The following is a 21099-nucleotide window of genomic DNA, read 5'->3' as shown; positions in this document are numbered from 1 at the left end:
AGTATTGATAAGACGATGCTCAACAGTTGTGTTTCCTGAACGCGCCCATTGTTTATTTCAATGCACAATCAGCGATTCGATATGCAAATTCGATTTTTGTTGATTCTGTTTCCCGCCTTTAAAAAAGATTCGGTTGTTAAATCATCGTGTTTAGATGATCATTAAACATTGATTTACTAATGTATCGGAACAAATCGGTGAAGGGATTTATATCCCCTTTAATTGCTCAATCGCGAACGAATGTCGAAGAAAGTAAAGCAAACGCGAGTCAACAAGAAGCAGCGAACGATTCGATAAGAAAATCTCTTAGAAGTAACGCGCAGCTTTTAAGCATTTTTGAAAAGGAAAATATAGAGAATGAGGTCGATAACGTTGAAATAGAAAACAATGCCCCGAAGAAACAAGATGCCAGTGTATCGGTTTACGAGAAGAATATTTCAATAATTGATTCGCCGCAAACAAAACCGAAAATGCAAGTATATTAAAAGTAAATATTAAGCCATTAATTTTGATCTGTCTCTTTTACAAATAAATATTAATATCCCTTGCAGAATTTTCAATGTGATGTATGGCAGAGTAACTTCGAAAAAACACAAAACATGGGACAGCGATGGTTTCCTGGAAGTAACTGGAAAAAGCGCAATTCTTAAGGTAATTAGTATATCAATTATAAATTTTGTAACTCAGAAAGATACATGTTTTAATATTTTTAATAATAAGATTTATTTTATGATAGGATTTGGATGGCAAAGTTATAGGAAGAAAAACAATCAACTCAAGTGGTACGGTGGAAGAAGGTTCGATATTAAATATTGGAAATAAGCAAATTGAGGTAAGTATGATTTGTATATTAAATAGTTATATTTATAAAGTATTATATATAAAATATATATAAAAAATCTGACAAAATTTTTTAGATTAAAGACCAGGTGTCGCAAGAGTTATCTGTATCAGAAGAGCATTACAAAGAAAGAATAGACGAACAACCACAAAAAAAGTTTAAGGCATCTACTGGATATATATCTATTTTGCCAAAAAAAGAAGATGCTGATACTTCAGTTTACAAAAAGGAAGCATCTACTGTAAATTTATCTCCAACAGACATATCAAAAATGTAAGTATTTTTGAAAAGTAAATATTAAAATGACTTAATTTTTAATTATTGTGTATACCAATAAATAAATATTAATAGCATCTTCAATGTAATGTATGGCCAAATAACTTCAAAGAAGTACAAAACATGGGATGGCGATGGTTTGCTGGAAGTAACTGGAGAAAGCGCAATTCTTAAGGTAACTAAAGCAATTATAAATTTTTAACTTGAAAATTGTTTTTAATATTTTTGATATAATAGAATTTAGATGGAAAAGTTCTGGGAAAAAAAGCAATTAATCTGAGTAATGCAGTAGAAGGTTCCAGATTAATTATTGGAAATAAGCAAATTGAGGTAAGAGTCTATATCAATGTTTACTTATGCAATGTTATATGCAAAAATCTGACAAAGTTGATTTTAGATTATAGATCAAGTATCACAAGAGAAGCATTTTGAGGAAACTGTAGAAAAAGTGGTACAAGAAAAAATTGAAACCTCAACAAAAGCAGTTACAAAAGGTTTTACATATTTATAAAAGAGTGAAAAATTAAGTGCTTTATAATCTCTGAGATATTAATATTTATTTATATTGAAGGACTAGTAATGAATTGTGAGCCCTTAGTCATGCCATATATGAGTTCTTCTGCATGTGTAAGCCATGAGGAGCAAGAAGTTTCAGTGGATTTCTGTTTAGTAGCAAAGCTTAGAGAACATCAGCGTTATGGAATTGTATTTCTTTATAAATGCTTAATGGGGCTAAGAGTGCCACATTATTTTGGTGCAATTTTGGCAGATGAGATGGGCCTTGGCAAAACCTTACAATGTATTTCATTAATTTGGACAATGTTAAAGAAGGGTCCATATGGCAAACCAATCGTGAGACGCGTGTTGATAATAACACCTCGCAGTTTGTGCAACAATTGGGACAAAGAATTCACAAAATGGTTAGGCAGTCACAGAATATCTCCATATGTTGTAGATGGAAAAAATAGACCTAAAGATTTTATCAAGCATCCCAAAAATTCAGTATTGATTATTAGCTATGAAATGCTCATCAAATGTTATATGGAAATTAATAAGATTACCTTCGATTTACTTGTGTGTGATGAAGGCCACAGGCTGAAAAATAGCAGTATAAAAGCGGGAAAAGTAATCACTATTTGATTTACATATTTTATACAAGTGTAAATACATGTAGATTTATGCGTATGTCATTATGTGTATGTTTTTTAGCTGTTACGCGAGATTAATTGTAAAAATCGGATTATGTTAACCGGTACTCCTATACAGAATGATTTGAAAGAATTTTATACATTAGTCGATTTTGTTAATCCTGGTATTCTTGGCTCTCCTCTTGAATATAAGAATTATTATGAAGATCCTATTGTTGCATCTCAATGCCCTAATGCTGATGAGAACGTCGTCAGTCTGGGATCTGAAAGAGCCACGGAATTAAATGAGCGCACCAAATCTTTTATTTTGAGACGTACACAAAACACAATAAACAAATATCTGCCATGTAAATACGAAATAGTTTTGTTTTGCTCTTTAACCAGCGAGCAGATGGATTTGTATTCTCTTGTTATCAATGCTTGGTTCAACAAAATTTGTCTACAAGATAAAAGTCATACACATTTGTCTATTATTATTGCTCTTAAAAAAATTTGTAATCATCCAAACTTGTTCATAAATGACAAAGAGAATGCGCTATGCAAAACTTTATCAAAGGCAATATGTACAATGCAATTGAAACAGGATAAGAATTTTATAAAATATTGTGGAAAGATCACAATTCTACAAATATTGATGAGAAATTTAAAAAAAACCGACGAGAAATTAGTATTAGTTTCCTATTATACACAGACACTTGATCTTTTTGAAACTATATGTGGTATAGAGGAATTAAAATTCTTAAGATTGGATGGCACTACTTCATGTTCTACACGATCAAAAGTAATTGAGCAATTTAATACACGATCAGATAATAACAGTAAGTTCTACAAAAATTGTAATATATCTTGATAATAATTGAACAGATATTTCACTAAAATAATGTTTGCAGAAGTCCTCTTGCTAAGTGCCAAGGCAGGTGGTGTTGGTTTGAATTTACCTGGAGCATCCAGACTTGTGTTATTTGATTCTGATTGGAATCCCGCGTCTGATGTACAAGCTATGGCAAGGATTTGGAGAGATGGACAAAAGAAGGATGTTTATATTTATAGGTTTGTAAGCATAAATAAATGTCATAATGCCAATATATATCAATATATTATTTAATAAGAATATGTAATCCTGTATGTAAATAAAAATTTATAGATTATTGACAACAGGTACAATAGAAGAAAAAATATACCAAAGGCAAATTAGCAAAGCTAGTCTGAGTGAGTCTGTGGTGGATCTGAATCACCTTGGATCTTTAAAATTGTCAACTGCGGAACTAAAGGTACTTTTCATTAAAAAAAAAGAACTTTGGTAATATTTATACAAAAGTCATTACTTAAAATATTTTCTCTTTCTTAGGATCTATTTACACTGACAACTGATACAGTTTCATTAACACACGACTTATTGAATTGCTCTTGTTCTGGTCAGGACAACGGACGTATATCGTCTTCTGAAGAATCGACAATAAATGATAATGAGATGGAAGATTGTCAATTTATATCAGATGATAAACCATCTCAACAAAATTTAACTATAAATCAGCTTCGAGATTGGCAACATTATAAACAGCCAATTCCGCTTGACATTATGCAGGTAATAAATTGTATAAATTATTAGAAATAACTAAAAATTAAGTTCAAAACTTAGTGTTTATATATATAAATACATAAATTTACAGGACATTATGTTAACAGAAGCAGGCGATTATATAACATTTATATTTAGAAATTCTACAATACAACATACACAAACTAATTAAAGATTAAAAAATTATATTTTTATTATTAAATCATATAGAATAAAAAATGGATAAGTGAAAAATTATAATTATTATATTATATAATTTTAATTGTTAGTTTAAAGCTTATTTTTTCGTGATAAGAAATTTATAAATCTTTCGACTACATCAGGAGACTCAAACCGTTTTTCTAATTCTTTTATTTCTTCTGCATTAACTTTTAATAATATTTCCCTATTCCACTTACTCACCAATCGCTTTGTTGCCAATATTGACTGAAATTAGTAAATATATACTCTATTATTTTCATTATTATGATTTTACAGCATAAATAGTTTTGCAAAAAGCATTATAAGCAAGAATAATAACCTCTGAAGAAAGTTTAGATATGTTGTTCAAATAGTCCCACACTTCTTCAAGAGAGTCATGATTATATATTTTGCTAACTAATCCATATTTCTTAGCTTCTTGAGCATTCATTTTATAGCCCAGATACAACATATCTCCAGCCTAAATATATTTACATATATAATATTGAAATATTATTCTCTTTCTCTCCTAATATTTTTATAAAAAGAATAGTTGCACACATAATTTTAATAATAATTTGCAATGAAATATGTTATACTTTGGAAGGTCCCAATAATCTGGGGAATGTATATGTAGAACATCCTTCAGCAACAAGACCCAAAGAACTAAACGGTGTTTGAAAATATGCCTACAATTTACATAATATTCAACAATAATATAATAATATAATATATTCATATATATTCAAAAATCATCATATATTAACTTATTTAAAAGATTACTTTAATATATTGTCAAATGTGAGGGTTATTTAGATTTAGATACCTTATCTGAAGCATATACTATATCAAAAATTCCTAATATTGTGGATGCTATTCCTATTGCTGGTCCATTTACAATAGCTATCAAAAGTTTCGGATACATAATTATTGCATCAATAAAGTCCCTGCAACATATATTTATATGAATTTATTTTCTATATTTATAGGGATGTATTATATATAAATTTTCACATAATACTGCTCTTACTTCACTATCAAAATCGTATCCATTGTCATAGTAGCACCTATGTCATTACCACTGCTAAAAAAATCTCCGTTTGCTGTTAACACAAATGTCAATATTTCATCGTTTTTGGCGGATTCGTTCAAAAGTATCGTTAATTCCTTGTACATCTGTAGATAAGAAATCAATGTACGATTATTTATGTTATTTATACTTTATTATATGGTTTAAGAATTATATATATTTGTGTATACCGGAATCGAAAGTGCGTTCTTCCTGGCAGGCTTATTGAGCACCACTTTTTGTATTCCATTATTCAAAGTGATCAAAATAAAGGAATCTGTATGCGCCATAATGAAAGAACTTGTTTGGAACAATTAAAAATTTATAACCTCTTATTTTTATTTGATCACTGCTAGTTTTCTTCCGTTAAAAATGTATAAGAAATATAAAAAATATAATGCGTCGTTTGATATATCTTATAGATCGTTAATGGTCATTATAAAAAGATATCAGTCCAAAGATTGCTTTGAATGGATTGGAAAGTTGCAACATCTATGGACTATCAACTGTGAACACTTAACATATATATATTTTTTTTAAATCATTTGCATTACGACACACAAGGTCATCGATACCTAAGTAAAGGAAAAAAGAAATGAAAGTATAAAAAAAAACCCGAAAACTAACTACTCGGTTGAGAGCACGTTAAAAATACTCATATATATATGTACATGTGTAAATGAAATAATTTGCAAATGCACGCAAGATATTACAGGTTTCCAACCAATCGGTGCAGCTTTATCTTCATTATCTTCGTAATTATATAATTAGGGAAGAAATTGTTTATACACTTTATTCATGTAGATGAAATGTTACACAACTTACAAACTAATGCCCTATTTGTCGCTAGTTATAAAGTATATTTCTAAAGAAAGCTCATGAAAAATATTCGGAGCTTATTATTCTTTATTTATTTATTATTTGTCTACTGGATAGTGTACGTTAGTACCAATAATAAAATCAACCGAAAGTGTCATAATTTTATATACATTAGCGTATAATTTTGTATAATGTATTAATATGATATTTACTAGGAGTACATATCACAGGATTTCCCAAACTTAAATTAATTCTAAAATCGATTTTGCTATTTTTTGAGAAGCGACTTATAATTGCTTCATCATAACTATAACATAATTATATCGTAACTATAATAATACATATATTGAAAGAATATATTTCTGAAGTTGTGCAAATTTTTGCAAATTATTTCACTACTCAAATTATTTCATTACTCAATTATTTCACGATAATTTATATATTTTTTGTTAAGGATCTATACCAAATTGCGCTATAGTTTAGGGAATCCTGATTTATATATCTGGGTATAAATGATAATAGATAGGTTTTGACAATACAATGTGTAATCACAGACTACACTTTTGTGTCACTATCTTCTAGATAATATAAACTGCAAAAATTATTTTTTAACATTTCATCTTTAAATCGCACACGAAATAGAAATTTAAATGCAGAATGTTTACAGCTGCCCCAAATACATAAACTATTTAAGTGCTTCTTGGACGTATTTTGTTTGTATTCAAACAAGATTTATCTAAACATAATATAGGCGCGAAAAGATGGAAGTTCCGTCGACAAAAAAGCTGATGCGAAAAGCTCTTTGCTTTTTTAATCTAACTTAATGTTATTTTAAATTTAACACAAAGTTATGTGTAAATTTATTACTATTGTCGCAGATTAAAATCGTAAAAATGAATAAAACCAATCATTTTCGTATTATGATCTTTCAATGATGTATTGCCACATCAATGTGGATTTTGTAAATAAATATAATTTTCGTATTTGTAAAAATACATACATATATATATGTGTATATATATACAGGGTATCCCAGATCATTTGGAACAATACTTGTGTGCAGATAGAGCGGACCAAACTGTGTCGAAAAATCCTGTATCATTTTTTTTTATAACACTTAATAAAAGAGTTATTATTGAGTAAAGTCTGCCCAATCAGCGCCGATTTTTAGCCGGGCGCACGTCGGTGAGCCGCGCACCTGATAGTATGCGGCAGCGCACATTTCACGGCGCGCGGCTCACCGACGTGCGCCTGGCTAAAGGTTGGCGCTGATTGACTAAACTTTATTCAATAATAACTCCTTTATTAAGCATTATAAAAAAAAATGAAAGATGACTTTTCGACTCAGTTTGGTCTGCTCTATCTGCATACGAGTATTGTCCTAAATGATCTGGGACACCCTGTATATATATGTGTAATATATATATATATTTAGATGTTATAAATATGAAAACAAAATAAATTTTTTTGCCAATAAATTATAGATGCATACTAAAAGGATTAAGAACCACATGGATTAATTTGTATTGCTATTTGAACGCTTTGGTATACTAGAGTATTGAAGTTTAAATATATAGATAATATATAAATTATAGAGATCGTAAATAAGTATATTCCTCTAGAAAGTATTTTTTTTTCCTATGTAGTACTGCATCTTTCCCATATCTCGGAAGATTTTTAATCATTTTTTACTTAATGTCTTTAAAGTTCATATAACTTATGTATAATTAAATAATTGCAAAATTGGAATAATTTTAGTATAATATACAATTAGACGCTGAAGGTAGCCATTAAAATATCAATGCATGTTTAATTTGATCTATTACGGCTTCAGTACCTTCTCGATGAATTTCTTTATATCGCGCATTTCCTGTAAAAGCAATAAAAATTATGAAGAGAAAGCGTAAATTACAATTGAGATTTGATAAATCTTTCTTGATCAAAGTTTTCTTACCTCCTCCGAAGATGTATGCATCATTCCTCTGTAAGTTTTAAATTCTGTCTGTGTCATGAATTGTTTCAGAAGAGATGCTGTCATTTGACCCCATCTATATGGCACTATTGGATCGCAGTCGCCGTGACATTGTAACAATGGAGTGTTTTTATTGCCTATTGCTTCCTGCAAATAATTCAATATTACAATTCTGTGTATGAATATTATGTATATGATGCTACATTTTATATTTACCGCTGGGAATTTTTGATGTAAAGGAAGCCATGCGGACAAAGCTACAATACCAGCTAAAGGCTCTGGGAATGTAAGGGCACTGTACATGGCTAGTGCTCCACCTTGACTAAATCCTCCAAGAACAATGCGTGTGGTAGGTATTCCAGCAGCAACCTCTTCTGCTATTAACGAGTGAACTGTTTCAGCAGCTTTACGTATACCTTCTTCATCTTCTGGGCCACTAGAGTCCAGAGATCGTAGATCAAACCTAAATTCACACCATATATTTCAGTAATGATAAATAATATAATGATAAGTAGCAACTTATTGTCTTTACTGAAAATATACTATTCTTAGCTCTTATAAGTTGTTAATTTTAAAATTACCAGGAAGGCATTCTAAACCCTGTATTAAGTGTCACTGGCATTGTAGGCCTGAAACAATTAGAGTCATTTTATTAAGATACTATTAATTAATTTATAGCTTATATAAACATAATTTATTAAAAGATGTTAGCAATCATACATACGCAGTAGGACAAATAACTTTGATGTGAGGGGATCGCACAGCGCCCATTGAACTAGCCCAGCCATGTCTAAAAGTAATACATGTTAAATGTTAACAAAATTATATTGTTGTAGCGATGTATACTCGTATATTACAACTGAGAACTTACCCTGTATCACCTAATCCATGGAGAAATATTAACTGAAACACATAGATATTTCTTAGTACAGAGTAAAGTGATGTACATAGTTTCATATTTAAACATTTTTTGCCTATAAAATAAATCGCATAATAGATCATTCAAGATAATCTCGGGAATGCAGAAGACTAGTGATAAGATAGAAGTAGTGATAAGGTTTCGTTGCGAAAAAATTAGTGATTATTCCCGCTAATAATTTTCATATTTTACAGAGACGATAATCACAAAAGAAAAAATTAAATAATTATGCCATTCATCGAGGAATATCAGAATAACGTTTAGTCAATGAGATAATCCTACGAAGGAAAAAATCGTAATTGTAAGTACTATGTACGCATCATATGGGAGTAATTCACTTATGATCAATTAGAACCACCACTGTATAACCAAATAAACAGCCGTTATCCAAGATCTGATATCTACCGTTGCTGTGTGCTTAGTTGTGGCCGAGATTACGACTGGGCTCGTCATTTCCTGTAACTTTTTTTTTTGATGGCCTGGAACACAGATCCGAATAATTGTGTGTAACAATTCCGTAAAAATCGTAAATATAGAATAATGGAAGAAAGAGATACGATACGATCCCTCTCTCTTCGCTCTACATTAGATTCTCCATAGAGGAGGTAGAAGTGCGTTCGAAAATCCTCTCCCGATAAAGAAATCTTTGCTCCTTTTGCCCTGATTGGTCAGTTAAACGCTACTTTACCGTACGGGTAGTCGGGTAGAATTTTTCGAACGCACTCTGGGAAGGAATTTAAGGAACAAGTAGATGGAGGGGGGGAGTTGGCGTTATGAGCGCATTCACATCATATTCGTTAAGTGTAGCAATTTTTGTAGTTTTCCGTTGATTTTTAATAACCTTGGTGATGTTTGACGAGTCATCATTGACGTAAGTTAAGAATCACGTAAGTTTGTATCATAAATTCAGGGTTGGATAGTAATTAGTTAAATATAGTTAAAAGTTAAATTAAAAAGTTGAAAAATTTAATAATTTTTAGCTTAACTTAAAGAAAGATTAACTTACCCAACCCTGCACAAATTGAAATCAAATTTCAATGCTAGAGATACGCATGAATAATTTCTCGATCTTTTTAATGTAAATGATTGGAAAATAGCCTCTCACGCTTTTCTTGAGACACGAACCTCTAAACGGCAAATTGCCCATAGCTATATATTTTTGACGACGTTGCGACGATTTATCGATTCCACAATTTCGTAGAAATCTTTATCTCTCTCTCTCTCTCTTTCTGGCGATCGAAAGTGATTCACTAACATTTGGTATTTATCTAAAAAGTAATATTAGTCTTTTTAAATCTGCAAAATTATCTATCTGTACGCATGTCAATTTGAAAGCAGTCCGCAATCGAAACTGAAAATTTCGATTTGTGTGAAATCTGCGATCTATAAAAAATCGATCACACAGATTTACATAGTTCCATAAACGTAAAAAAACGATTAATTAAATGACTCATTTAAAGATATATTGTTTGCATTCTCTATACATTATATATATATATATATATATTGCTTATCTTTTTGAATTATACGTCACGATTTATACGTTACGATCGTGACGTATCTTCCGTCCTCGATGGCGGAAGATTCAAATCCGGATCAACACTCGCTCAATAAAATCAAATTTATTCAAAAAACAAATTATCAAACTATTCTAATTGCATACAAACGCGAATTAGATTATAGTTGCTTATAATTACTATACATATATAAACAACTATATGGGATATCTTAAAAGCATATGACAGTTTTGAACTTTTACGTAATACACCGGATTTTAATGTATGCACACAATATGGCGAATGCGAATGCGATATGGACAATCTATTTTATAATTATGTTACACTTTCGCATCTATTGTTTTTCGTAACGTATGACAATGCATAATATCGTCTAAAGTCTAAACATATTTTCGGTGTACGCATACAGGTGTTTGATTGTTTGTAAAATTTATATAGTGATTGTCAATCCTTTGTTTATTAGTACAATATGCGAAGCCTCGATAAACTATCCCCTCCTTTGCTCTTCTCTACACATATAACTCCATTTTAATATAATAAATGGAAAAAATAACCTGTCCCCGTCAAGGTAAACGTTGCAATAAATAACGCATTTTTTTCGCTATAATAACGGCGGTTCAAATTAATTCAATTTGTGTTTGTAGCATTTATTTTGTTTTGACTTCTCGATTTGCATCACCATTATAATATTTATAATATTTATAATATATAATATTTATAATATTTATAATATTTACGTTTGTATTTGCGTTTATATGTTAGGTTATATGTACAGTGTAGATATAGAAAAAAATTATTCCTTTAACTGATAACAGTTCTTGAATTTATTGGCCCGTCAGATGATAAACTGTAGTAACACGAGTCATTCGTTTCTGACCTGCACAGTTAGCTCTGCCACAATCTTGCATAAGTATAATCACCGTTGAAATACTTTGAGAACATCTGTTCTAATATACAGTTTAGGAGTTTATTATTAATATATTATATAAAAAGAAACTGTAAAATAACTGTGTGATATGACACCAAAAATAGTTGTTGTCGGGTCATGTATGATTGATTTTACTTGGTGAGTAAGGATATCTTGACAAATATTTTAGTATTATCTTACAGATGATTGACAATACATCTACAATTGCATTATAATTTGATTATAGTTAACATTGTATTATAGTCGCACAGTACATAATACATACAATTAAAAATTTATGCAAAAAAGAGAAATGTTTTTGATATTATATCAAAGTTTATATTAATCATTAATTTGATTAAAACATACATTTTGTATTATAATTATAAAGAGGGCAAAAAATATATATACATATATAATATTTATCAATATATTTATATTATATATAATAAAAAATAATATATTTATGTATGTGTGATATTAATTATAATAAATTATAATGCAATTATAATTAATAATTGTAGATGTATTGTTAATCATCTATAAGATAGATTATATATATGATTATATAGATTTTACATTGTCTTCCTCTGTGAACATTATCATTATTATTTTCTAGTTTCTCCCCACGGTTACCTAAATCTGGCGAAACAATAATCGGAACTAAATTTGAAAAGAAATATGGCGGTAAAGGTGCCAATCAATGTGTGGCAGCTGCTAAACTCGGTGGATCTACAGCACTTATTGCTTCAGTACATATATGCATTTACTTTTTAGACAAAACGATCTATAATTTATTACTTTTGCATCTAATTTGATCTTTTAAAAATATTTAATATTATATTTATTTTTTTTGGTCAGTAATATTTAATAATATAATTTCTCTACAATTAGTCATATATATAATTCTTTTCACAATATTACATTTCACAAAATATGTAATATAGTATTATATCTTATTTTTTATATCTTATCACACAGTTAGGTTCTGATATGTTTGCTCAGGAATACTTAGAAATTTTAAGAAAGGAAAATGTAGACATATCTCACGTCAAGATACAAAAAGATAAACATAGTGGTATTGCTCACATTACTGTCGCTGAAAATGGTATGTTCTGTAATATTGTTAAATATGTTAGGTTCTTCTAGAAAATTTAATTTTTTGAAAATTAAAATTATAAATGTTTGATCATTTCAAGATTAATCGCAGAAAATTTGAACGAATAATAGCATTAATTAAACTTCTCGTTAAAATAAACCCTGGTACTTTCGTTGCCGAAATAATCTCGGTGTCATTCGAATAATGTTCACAGGGGAGAACAGTATCGTTATCGTGTTAGGTGCAAATGAATCCTTAACTTCGGAATACGCGGATTCTGCTGTTGATATGATTAGGAGTGCTAGCGTTTTATTATGCCAATTCGAAATTCCGCTGGAAACCACGCTGCATGCATTAAAATTGCATCGGGGTCACGGTTTGTTTCTTTTTTATTCTTTTCTTATAAATGGTAATATATCTATATCTCTGAGCCAAACTATTGTAAGTCTTAGAAAAAAGCGTGTAAAACATTACTGTATATACAATTGCATAATTATTGTATTAAAACTTGTATACTTGAAATGCATTATCTTTCACACACACACAAGTGCAACTACTGCTTCCTATAAAAGATAGACATATTATTTCAACTTGCGATATCGCGGCTCTGAGTTATGGATAAATGTTTTTACATGAGCGTAACATGATAGGACTTTCGATTGTCAACGGAGCGCCCGCGCTGGAAAATTTTGATCCGAGAATCCTGAACCTATGCGATATTTTCTGTGTCAATGAGACTGAGGTACGTTAAAAATGAACAATTGGTATTAATCTCGATCAGAAGGCGATCTTTTAACGCGTGCCGCGTAAGAATTAATTGAATGTAATATTTGACGCGTGAAAAGGGGGCATATCGTTACGCTTTTGCAGGCGGAAGTTATGACGGGCATTCAACCCGTAGACTTGTCGAATGTACAGGAAGTCGCGGATAAGCTCCTGGCTAAGGGATGCAATGTGATTATCCTTACTCTCGGGCCACTGGGGGCTGTGTATGCGTCGAAAACGAATAGAAACGTCACGCGGATTCCTGTCACCGAGGTCCACCCGGTAGATACTACCGTACGTATCGCGTATACACAGTGTCGCAGAACTATCATAGTCGCGGAGATTTTACATGCGAATCTAGAATCCATTAGGTTCAACGAAATTTGAGATTTGTTTAAGGAATATTTTTTAAATATAATAATTTGCTAGAGAACCATGCGATGTGTGTTTCTGGGACACTTGCTATAAGTACGTTTCGCGTATCTTTCTATTCTTCCGTTTGTTCGATCTGTACTTCCTGTTTATATAAATCATATGAATTTATATTCAATTCTTGATTGCTTTTAATATTATGAGATCATACAGTTAAAATGTGAAAGCGTGTAACGACACGCTTCCGTTCTTTTTTGAGCCAATAACCGGTCAATTTCCAGAGTTAATCTAACCGCTGATTCACTTTAGTGATTCACTTAAATGTATACGCGTTTAAGATGGAATTGCGTCCAGCCAGCTAAGTGTAATCGTATGCGATAGGGTGCTGGGGATGCATTTTTGGGCGCGCTGGCATATTTCAAGGCTTACCATCCACAGCTATCAATGAACGAATGTATCAGAAGATCTTGCGTAGTCGCCACGCAATCCGTCCTTAAATTCGGTACACATGCAAGTTTTCCAACGAGAAGCGATCTCTCGGTAGATTTATTCACGTAAATGAAAATGAAGAAAGTATAAACTATAAAGTATTTTAACGTGTAGAGACTTTATATTTTATTCCTTTGAAAACTATTCTTAAATGTAAGATGTTTTGGAGGAATAAAGTAATTGATAAAAAATACATTTTACGTATAAAAAGTTTACATATATATTCCAGATCCCAAAATCCGAAATATTTAAAAATAGCGTCAATTACATCATAATGCAGAATTAATGAAGCAAATTAAATCGATGGCATTAAAATTAAGAGAATGTCTTTCGTAGAATCGAACGACGAATTACCCTATATACATGTCTTATTTGTTCAATAATATATATATACAGGAAATAAATCTCTTTCAATCGTTTGGAAAACCGGTCCATCGTTGAACTCCTCTGCGTAATTTTTTGCGATATCGTCGGCGAATATAGCAATTTTTTTGCAGTCGTCGCGAATGGAGGATTCATGCACAAGAATTCGGAGATATGATTAAACAAACAACAACAACATTAGCATAATGTAAACATGTTGCAGGGCAAAATTTTATATCAGTCTTGCAAAAAGTGAGGACAAGTTTAGAAGAAGCTTATATCTATTTCTAGAAATTAAATTTCTAATCTGCAAATTGTCGAAGATCAGCTTTATATTATATACATACCTTTCTTGTTCTCTCTTTGTATTTCCATACCGGTACAATCTGGCGTTATAATTAAATGCCGAAAACAGAATATAAAAAAGATTTAATGCATCTTGATTTAATAACTTTAATATATATCTTTTAATTTTTTTTTGATGACTAGTGTTTATTTTTTTGTTAAACGATCTAGAGAGCTTTTTGTAAAAAATTTAAGAAAATAACAACACACACACAATTAAAAAAATATAAAATGGATTAAGAGAAATAAAGGTAGAAAAACAAATCATAAAAAAAATAATAAATGAATAAAGAAATAGATATAAATTCGATACTTTGCAGGATATTTTCAAAGATCAGAAAATGTATTTTAAACCACATATTATACGTGACGATTATAAAATCTAATCTTAATGTTACACGCTTCTACGCATAACGAATGAATTAGAATTGTGAACTTAAAATTTTACGTTTTTCTGTATCTGAATATATCCGCACGCATACATACACACATACATACACATTTGATGAAAAAAATAACGGTAATAGTAGAAGTTAGAATAAAGAAAGCGTTTTCAGGAGCACTTTCACACGATACACGTGTTCTCTGTCGCATTCTAAAAAGAAAAGAAAAAAGCGGGCACGTCTGGGAACCCCGTGAGTGCCTGATGATTCTACCTCAACTGGTTCACGCGACGTGCAAGCAGAGAGCCCGGCATGGTATTACTCAACAAGAGAGGGAGAGTGATGGAAGGGGCAAGCATGTCTGCATAAATGCCATTTCAAATACTTTCGCGTGAAGGTGGCAACTTTTTATGTTTTTGGCGGCGATGATGATGGATGCGTGGCACTTTTCGGCGTTTAAAATACCGGTCCGGTGGTTCGAAATTTTTATCGACGCGTGAATAATGGGGTTTAAAATTCCATCCGCGACAAGATCAGCAATTGGGTTCCTCAGGTACTTCTTGACTTTCCACAAACATGTCTCATCGTGTAATCCGGCGAAGTACATCGAGTTTCGGAAAACAACGACGGTAATCGATTAATTGGGAATCTTTTTCCATGAAAGAGTAATCACACGGCCTCAGGTCGGTCAGGTGCGAACGTCAATGCGGAAAAATTGTGTCGCGCGTAAACGTCAAAAGGGAAAGGCATTGCATTACTTTCGAAGTAAAAACTTCCTTGGAGCCTGCGTTGCATACAGCGTAATCGTCATCGTCGTCATCACCATCGTCGTCAACGAACAGAGAGGATAGTTGCCGGGCATTATGCCCGATGATGGGATTCCGCGAAGTACGAGACGATCAGTCGCATCTTTCCGTTAGAAGTGGACGCCAAACCTGATGACGTCGACATCCGAGGTGAATAGCGATGTCATGTTAAGGGAACCGGCGGTGGTAGTGGCGGTGATCCGCCGAAAGGAAACGAAGAGCTCATGACGTCAAAAAGAAGGAGGGCGCGTATGAAGAAGAAGATGAAGAAAAAGCATCGCGCTAATGAAGATTCTCCTCTCCTGGGCCCCGATCCCGGTATCGAGGGGCTGCGGACAAGATGCGGACAAAGGAGAGGGGGCGATTAGTCACACGTCTTCGCGTGTACCGGCACGCGTAAGCCCCCCCCCCTCCCTCCCCCCCGTTAAAGTGGGGCAACACTACCCACGTGCGCGTTCGCGAGCAGGATAAAAAATCCTTCGGGGATCAGGGAATACTCAGTTTTGAGCAAACCATTAAGCGAGACGAAGCCGAAGACGAACGAGAAACGGAAGACGGTGTCCCTCGACTTGCAAGTCCCAACAATCCGATTGTATCGTCTGATCTCGCCAAATCCGCTGGGGAGATTTAAAAAACTAACCTAACCGTCAGGGGCTTGTGTTGGTCAGTGTCGCACTGACCGAGGTTCGATTAGCGAATCAGTATCGGCAAACAGTCAAACCGTAAAACAGCTAGTTCGTCGGACTTACGTCACAGGATTCGCCGAACGACAGGTCAAAATTGAACATTCGCAATCAGATACTGACGTATCGCGTATTCGCATCTGCTAATATCTCGCGCTGAGACACGCGTCGTATCAATCTTATCGAATCTCAAAGAAAATTCGATAGAAAGATCGAATTATTTGAAGAGAAACCATGCTTGTAAAATCAAACATCTGAGGAAGCGCGAGAATTGACTTTGAATTGTAATCCTTCAATTTTGACATCTTCATCGCGATTGCGTAAGCGATTCAGCAGAGATCGCTCGAAAGTGTCTGAACTGAAGGCGCCAACGACGCTGTTAACAGAGAAGAAGCCGCTAATAAAGCGATTGCATCAGCGATAAAGACTGCCGATCTCTGCAAGAATCTAATTTTCGGACGAGTTTCAAATCATAATGGCAGTATTCGGCGTCGGATTATGCCTGTCTGTTCTTTTCGCCGGTGTTGTCAGCATGTCAGTCGTCCAAGGCCGAAACCTGAGACGACGACACAACCATCATTCTCATTCAGATTATTATCCGAATTTCGAGGAATCGATGCCGCGCGATTTATCGAGACGCTTGGAGGACGATCTGGAGTACCAGCAGGATCCCTACAGGAGACAGATGGAAAGGCGTGAATCGTCCCGAATTCTCGATCGTCCCGCGAAATACAAGGAGCGAATACCGTCGTCTCATCGATACAAAAACGTGTACGATCCAAGGAATTATGCCGAGTCCTTACGACAAAAGGATGAAATACGCAGGCAAGAGGACATTATCGAGGATGCCTTGACGAAGTTTGTCGTCCGCGGGAAACGTCACAACGGACACAGCGGCTCGGTGAACTATCAGATTTTCAGCGCCCAGGACAAGTGGGAGCTGCAGCAGCAGCTCAAGCTGCACGCCAGCACGAACAGCGGTCTTCGTGCATCTTTCGAGCTAGAGGTGAAGGAGGCGCAGAACAGCTCAATCTGCAACTACACTGTGGAGTCGATACCCGATATTCGGGGCACCCGGATGCCGAAGGACCTCCAGCACGTCAAGTGCAATCACGCCGGTAGCAGCTGCCAGAACACCGACGCCTACTGCTGCATACAGACGTACAGGTATATCGAAGTGTCATATGGCAACGGTGAAAACCGAGAGAAGATGAAGATCTATGTGGGTTGCGTGTGCGCCCTTCGAGAGCTCAACGCTTTGGTCACGGAATCAGTATTACCCATCAACGATTGATATCGCTACGAAGGTTGACGATGTAATAAGGTGCGGCTATCTCTTCAAGCCGAATTAAATAGAACGCGTTTTCGAATAAGAGAGACATTCCGTTGTCGTAGTTTACAATCCGCAAATGAACGGATATCTTTCTTTTCCTTTTTTTTTTCTATTTTTGCCTAGAAACTCATTTGAACATTGACGTCTAGTGACGCGCGAGTACCAGGAATTTAACAGATTTATTCGATATTTGACGTTCGAACGATAGGAGAAGTATTGTATGGCGTAACACCGCGCCGTGCAGCTTCATCTAAAATAGGAAAATCTAAGAAATCGCTGTCGTATGCATTTAATATTTATAGATTCTCTTGGCTTTCGCGGTATTGTTGCCAAACAATGTGATAAAACACGTACTCGATTCATAACGTAATCGCTCAGGTAATGTTAAATCCGGTCGCACGTGTACGTATCACGTATCCGAATGCAATTATCATCGCGCATTCATCACGTGCGCCGTAGATAGATAATGATTACGGAGTGAATCACAAATGCCCATCGTGATTGACGCACATTATCTGTTTATCGTATACACTATATCATCTATTTATTCTCGCCAACATCTATTTATTTATTTATTTATATTTATTTATTTATTTATTTATTTATTTAAGTATTTATTTTTCGCGAATACGATGTGGATTGTACGGAGATTTTTTTGCTATGTATCGAAAATAATGTGATTTATTTCGCGCCGGAAATAGAAGGAAACATAGAGATAATTTCCAGCGACATAATATGTATAATTGGAATTTACATACTCGGCATAATTGGCTTACATTATAATAAGATAATGCGACCAATATTTTTATATTATATATCGATCAAAACAAGTGTTGGAACTTTGTAATTTTTCTATACAATCTTAGATAATATTTTTGACAGCATTTTTATATACATTTTATATGCACTATTAATATATATATATATATATATATATATATATATATATATATATATATATATATATATACACATTTGTATGTCTGTGTTTCAATAAGAAATACGAACAGTTTTAATCTAAAATACCGAGCATCGGTATTAACTATAATTATGCATTTACAAATGTAACGTACGTATTAAATTTAATGCGTATTTTTCTACTTCTATAGAATCGATAGAGGAGACAAACAGTATTAAAAAATAAAACTATGTTTCCCTAATTTTGTATTTTCCTTGTGCTTTTCATAGATGATCTTCCTATCATTCATCCAAATTTTGAAAAAAGTATCTAAAATTATAATCCTTTAATCCCTCGAAATCCAATGCAACGTAAGAATTGCTTATGACCTTCTTTCAAGTTCTGAAGCTTTGAAAATATATTAATCTTTGCAATTTCCGAAATTAAACGTTTGGCGACAAGATTTAAAAAGGAATATTTGTTTTAGAAAGAAATAATTGTCTAAATAACTGAAAAATTCTTAATGACTTGTGAAAGTACAAGGAAGAAAAAGATGTTTTGTAATATTTTTCGTATACATAGTTTAATTTTGCAATCTTTTTTCAATTTTATACTTTGTTATCCTTTTTTCAGGTATTTATTATATAAAACAGATACAACATGTATCAAAAATGAGTCGTGTAGTTTTGTGACCATAAGTTTCAAGCTGGTCAACCGCGATTGTCTCTCCAAATGCCTCTTCGCGATGATCGATTCGATCTCTCCTCGTAAGCGGTCGGATTCGCCGCATCTTCCACGAAGACATTTGCCGCAGGTAGAGCTGTCTTTCTCGCGGTATCAGGAAGCCAGACAGCAGCGATCGGTCTGTGGTGAATATATACATACCTGCTCCTTACGCAGGTGGAATCCTCAATGTTGCTTCACACCCGGCAACTCTGACGTACATCGGACTGTGATGTCGTTGCACGGTGATTCATGATAAATTCCTCATATATACGCATCTTTCGACGGGGGACTTCCCTAAGTGGACCGCGCAAGTTTGGGGCCCCTGCGGCTTTTGTTGAACACCATTGCAATGCAGGCGAAGGAGAGAGATAAAGGGAACCAAAGGAGGACCAAGGGAGAGGAAGTACCTGTCTCCCAGCGTGTAAAGGAAGAGGAGAGATAGCTCACTAACGAAAGACGCACAATTTGAGATATTGCAAAAATTTCCGATGTGTCATCGTGTGGAAATGCTGAATTTTAACAGAAATCTTCTTGCGTCTCTCCCCTCAGCAGCCGGCTGATATTTTGCGCGACGATATCGTAGAGACGACGACGACGACGACGACGCGACAATGGAAGAAGAAAAAAAGGTAAAACTGCAAAGAGACGAAATATAGCAGCCGAGAAAGACAAATGAATTTACGCGAGTTTAACCCGGATAAGCGTAAGGGCAAATAGATTCGCAGATAAAAATAGTATTCTATTTTTTTTTTTTATTCTCGGCAAATGTCCAAACATTATATCGTGTCGGTAAATTTATATCTCCAATCCGCAGTGGTCCAAGTTGCAATTTGATGCAACTTTGTTTGAACGTGCAGGAGGAAATGCTCGCGCGGTGTAGAGTTTGCGAGTTTGTCTAAGGTGCCGTTAACCTTTAGTAACCTGTTATTTCATGACTAGTATCGTCTCGCGTGTTAGACGTAAGTACCGAAATTAATCACCATTATCAGCCTTATAATTTGAACACGTACGACGGCGTTATTTAACTCGGATTTCGATTTTTATGCAAAAACAACTTTGTAAATATAGCTGAACTGTAAAGAATTTATAGAATTTTATTATCTGATTTTATACACGAATTCTCATTAATTTAATACAATCTTTAAATTTGTAAAATTTGCGTAAACCTATAAAATAAGAATTTTATGGTCCCGCGCGCTGATGGTGGACGTAGTTTTATATCGACAAGGATATATTTACAGGAATATATTTACGTATACTTGAAGTATAACGATCGGCTTACGGCGACGTCGACGGTACATTTTACACTTTAGCAAGATAATGAAGTGTAATCCTATATTTTCTTCACAAGAATAGGAACGATTTTTTGCGAGCTTTTTGCGCGAGCGAACTTTTCCACGGTGTAAGCGGCAGTTAACAATGGCCGATCTCTTTTTGCTTTCGCCGCGCAAATTAATGAGCATAGGAAATATCAAATTTTTCGAGAGCACACTGTGATTTTAATGATAAATCTTTGATCGTACTTGGATGAGAACACATTTGTCTCCAGACAGACGATTCCGTAAAACGCTCCGCATACGATTCACATAAAAAGAAAAAAATATTCTATC

The 21099-nt window shown here is 33.6% G+C and overlaps 5 protein-coding genes across 12 annotated transcripts; 3 read left to right on the top strand and 2 right to left on the bottom strand.

Annotated features, from left to right (window-relative positions):
• The first annotated feature begins 24 nt into the window (after nt 1-24).
• LOC138944651 (DNA repair and recombination protein RAD54B) lies at nt 25-4067 on the top strand. 3 transcript variants are annotated; one of them, XM_070315467.1, is made up of 13 exons: nt 28-472; nt 552-651; nt 737-832; nt 918-1114; nt 1193-1292; nt 1355-1447; nt 1515-1611; nt 1689-2242; nt 2327-3083; nt 3156-3315; nt 3410-3536; nt 3614-3850; nt 3936-4067. In XM_070315467.1, exons 1-13 carry the CDS (start codon nt 180-182, stop codon nt 4014-4016), a joined length of 2892 nt encoding a protein of 963 aa, XP_070171568.1. In that variant the 5' UTR covers nt 28-179; the 3' UTR covers nt 4017-4067. The 3 variants fall into 3 exon arrangements, 2 of the variants coding, with proteins under 2 accessions (XP_070171568.1, XP_070171570.1); XM_070315469.1 differs by having other exon boundaries at nt 402-487; XR_011448849.1 differs by lacking the exon at nt 3936-4067 and having other exon boundaries at nt 25-472; nt 3424-3536; nt 3614-3702.
• On the bottom strand, nt 3394-5677 carry LOC138944653 (enoyl-CoA delta isomerase 2). 2 transcript variants are annotated; one of them, XM_070315475.1, is made up of 6 exons: nt 5285-5677; nt 5055-5200; nt 4851-4971; nt 4624-4713; nt 4365-4505; nt 3394-4270 (listed from the first exon to the last, which is right to left on the bottom strand). In XM_070315475.1, the coding sequence occupies exons 1-6, from the start codon at nt 5381-5383 to the stop codon at nt 4115-4117; spliced, it is 753 nt and encodes a 250-aa protein (XP_070171576.1). In that variant the 5' UTR covers nt 5384-5677; the 3' UTR covers nt 3394-4114. The 2 variants fall into 2 exon arrangements, with proteins under 2 accessions (XP_070171576.1, XP_070171577.1); XM_070315476.1 differs by having other exon boundaries at nt 4155-4292.
• A 302-nt stretch (nt 5678-5979) lies between these two features.
• Apt1 (Acyl-protein thioesterase 1) lies at nt 5980-9368 on the bottom strand. The gene is made up of 7 exons (XM_070315478.1): nt 9209-9368; nt 8756-8787; nt 8609-8674; nt 8466-8513; nt 8101-8347; nt 7867-8031; nt 5980-7782 (listed from the first exon to the last, which is right to left on the bottom strand). The coding sequence occupies exons 1-7, from the start codon at nt 9254-9256 to the stop codon at nt 7735-7737; spliced, it is 654 nt and encodes a 217-aa protein (XP_070171579.1). The 5' UTR covers nt 9257-9368; the 3' UTR covers nt 5980-7734.
• A 225-nt stretch (nt 9369-9593) lies between these two features.
• Nucleotides 9594-14158, top strand: LOC138944652 (ribokinase). 5 transcript variants are annotated; one of them, XM_070315473.1, is made up of 8 exons: nt 9594-9674; nt 11160-11386; nt 11847-11979; nt 12209-12335; nt 12541-12702; nt 12977-13068; nt 13197-13385; nt 13845-14158. In XM_070315473.1, the coding sequence occupies exons 2-8, from the start codon at nt 11337-11339 to the stop codon at nt 14019-14021; spliced, it is 930 nt and encodes a 309-aa protein (XP_070171574.1). In that variant the 5' UTR covers nt 9594-9674; nt 11160-11336; the 3' UTR covers nt 14022-14158. The 5 variants fall into 5 exon arrangements, with proteins under 5 accessions (XP_070171574.1, XP_070171575.1, XP_070171571.1 ...); XM_070315474.1 differs by lacking the exon at nt 9594-9674 and adding an exon at nt 10681-10888 and having other exon boundaries at nt 11206-11386; XM_070315470.1 differs by lacking the exon at nt 9594-9674 and adding an exon at nt 10681-10888.
• A 2105-nt stretch (nt 14159-16263) lies between these two features.
• On the top strand, nt 16264-18583 carry LOC138941339 (uncharacterized). The gene has a single exon (XM_070310899.1). The coding sequence runs from the start codon at nt 17008-17010 to the stop codon at nt 17824-17826; it is 819 nt and encodes a 272-aa protein (XP_070167000.1). The 5' UTR covers nt 16264-17007; the 3' UTR covers nt 17827-18583.
• The last annotated feature ends 2516 nt before the right edge of the window (nt 18584-21099 follow it).

Source organism: Polyergus mexicanus, unplaced genomic scaffold, assembly GCF_030449975.1.
Source record: "Polyergus mexicanus isolate NDT 795.1 unplaced genomic scaffold, iyPolMexi1.0 SCAF_2, whole genome shotgun sequence".
NCBI lineage: Eukaryota > Metazoa > Arthropoda > Insecta > Hymenoptera > Formicidae > Polyergus > Polyergus mexicanus.
Note: the sequence above shows the minus strand (reverse complement) of the source record. Positions and strands in the feature narration are given on the sequence as shown.

Bases quoted from the DNA above. Each gene is read 5' to 3' on its own strand.
- LOC138944651 (XM_070315467.1), top strand. From the start codon at position 180: ATGTATCGGAACAAATCGGTGAAGGGATTTATATCCCCTTTAATTGCT. The intron at 1,612-1,688 runs GTTTTACATATT...TTTATATTGAAG, and splicing joins AACAAAAGCAGTTACAAAAG to GACTAGTAATGAATTGTGAG. The intron at 2,243-2,326 runs GTAATCACTATT...TATGTTTTTTAG, and splicing joins GCAGTATAAAAGCGGGAAAA to CTGTTACGCGAGATTAATTG.
- LOC138944653 (XM_070315475.1), bottom strand. From the start codon at position 5,383: ATGGCGCATACAGATTCCTTTATTTTGATCACTTTGAATAATGGAATA. The intron at 4,972-5,054 runs GTAAGAGCAGTA...TATATGTTGCAG, and splicing joins GATACGATTTTGATAGTGAA to GGACTTTATTGATGCAATAA. The intron at 4,271-4,364 runs GTTATTATTCTT...TACTAATTTCAG, and splicing joins TATCTAAACTTTCTTCAGAG to TCAATATTGGCAACAAAGCG.
- Apt1 (XM_070315478.1), bottom strand. From the start codon at position 9,256: ATGACGAGCCCAGTCGTAATCTCGGCCACAACTAAGCACACAGCAACG. The intron at 8,788-9,208 runs GTAGATATCAGA...TATGTGTTTCAG, and splicing joins CAACTAAGCACACAGCAACG to TTAATATTTCTCCATGGATT. The intron at 7,783-7,866 runs GTAAGAAAACTT...TTGCTTTTACAG, and splicing joins TGCATACATCTTCGGAGGAG to GAAATGCGCGATATAAAGAA.
- LOC138944652 (XM_070315473.1), top strand. From the start codon at position 11,337: ATGACACCAAAAATAGTTGTTGTCGGGTCATGTATGATTGATTTTACT. The intron at 12,336-12,540 runs GTATGTTCTGTA...TAATGTTCACAG, and splicing joins CATTACTGTCGCTGAAAATG to GGGAGAACAGTATCGTTATC. The intron at 12,703-12,976 runs GTTTGTTTCTTT...GTAACATGATAG, and splicing joins AAAATTGCATCGGGGTCACG to GACTTTCGATTGTCAACGGA.
- LOC138941339 (XM_070310899.1), top strand. From the start codon at position 17,008: ATGGCAGTATTCGGCGTCGGATTATGCCTGTCTGTTCTTTTCGCCGGT.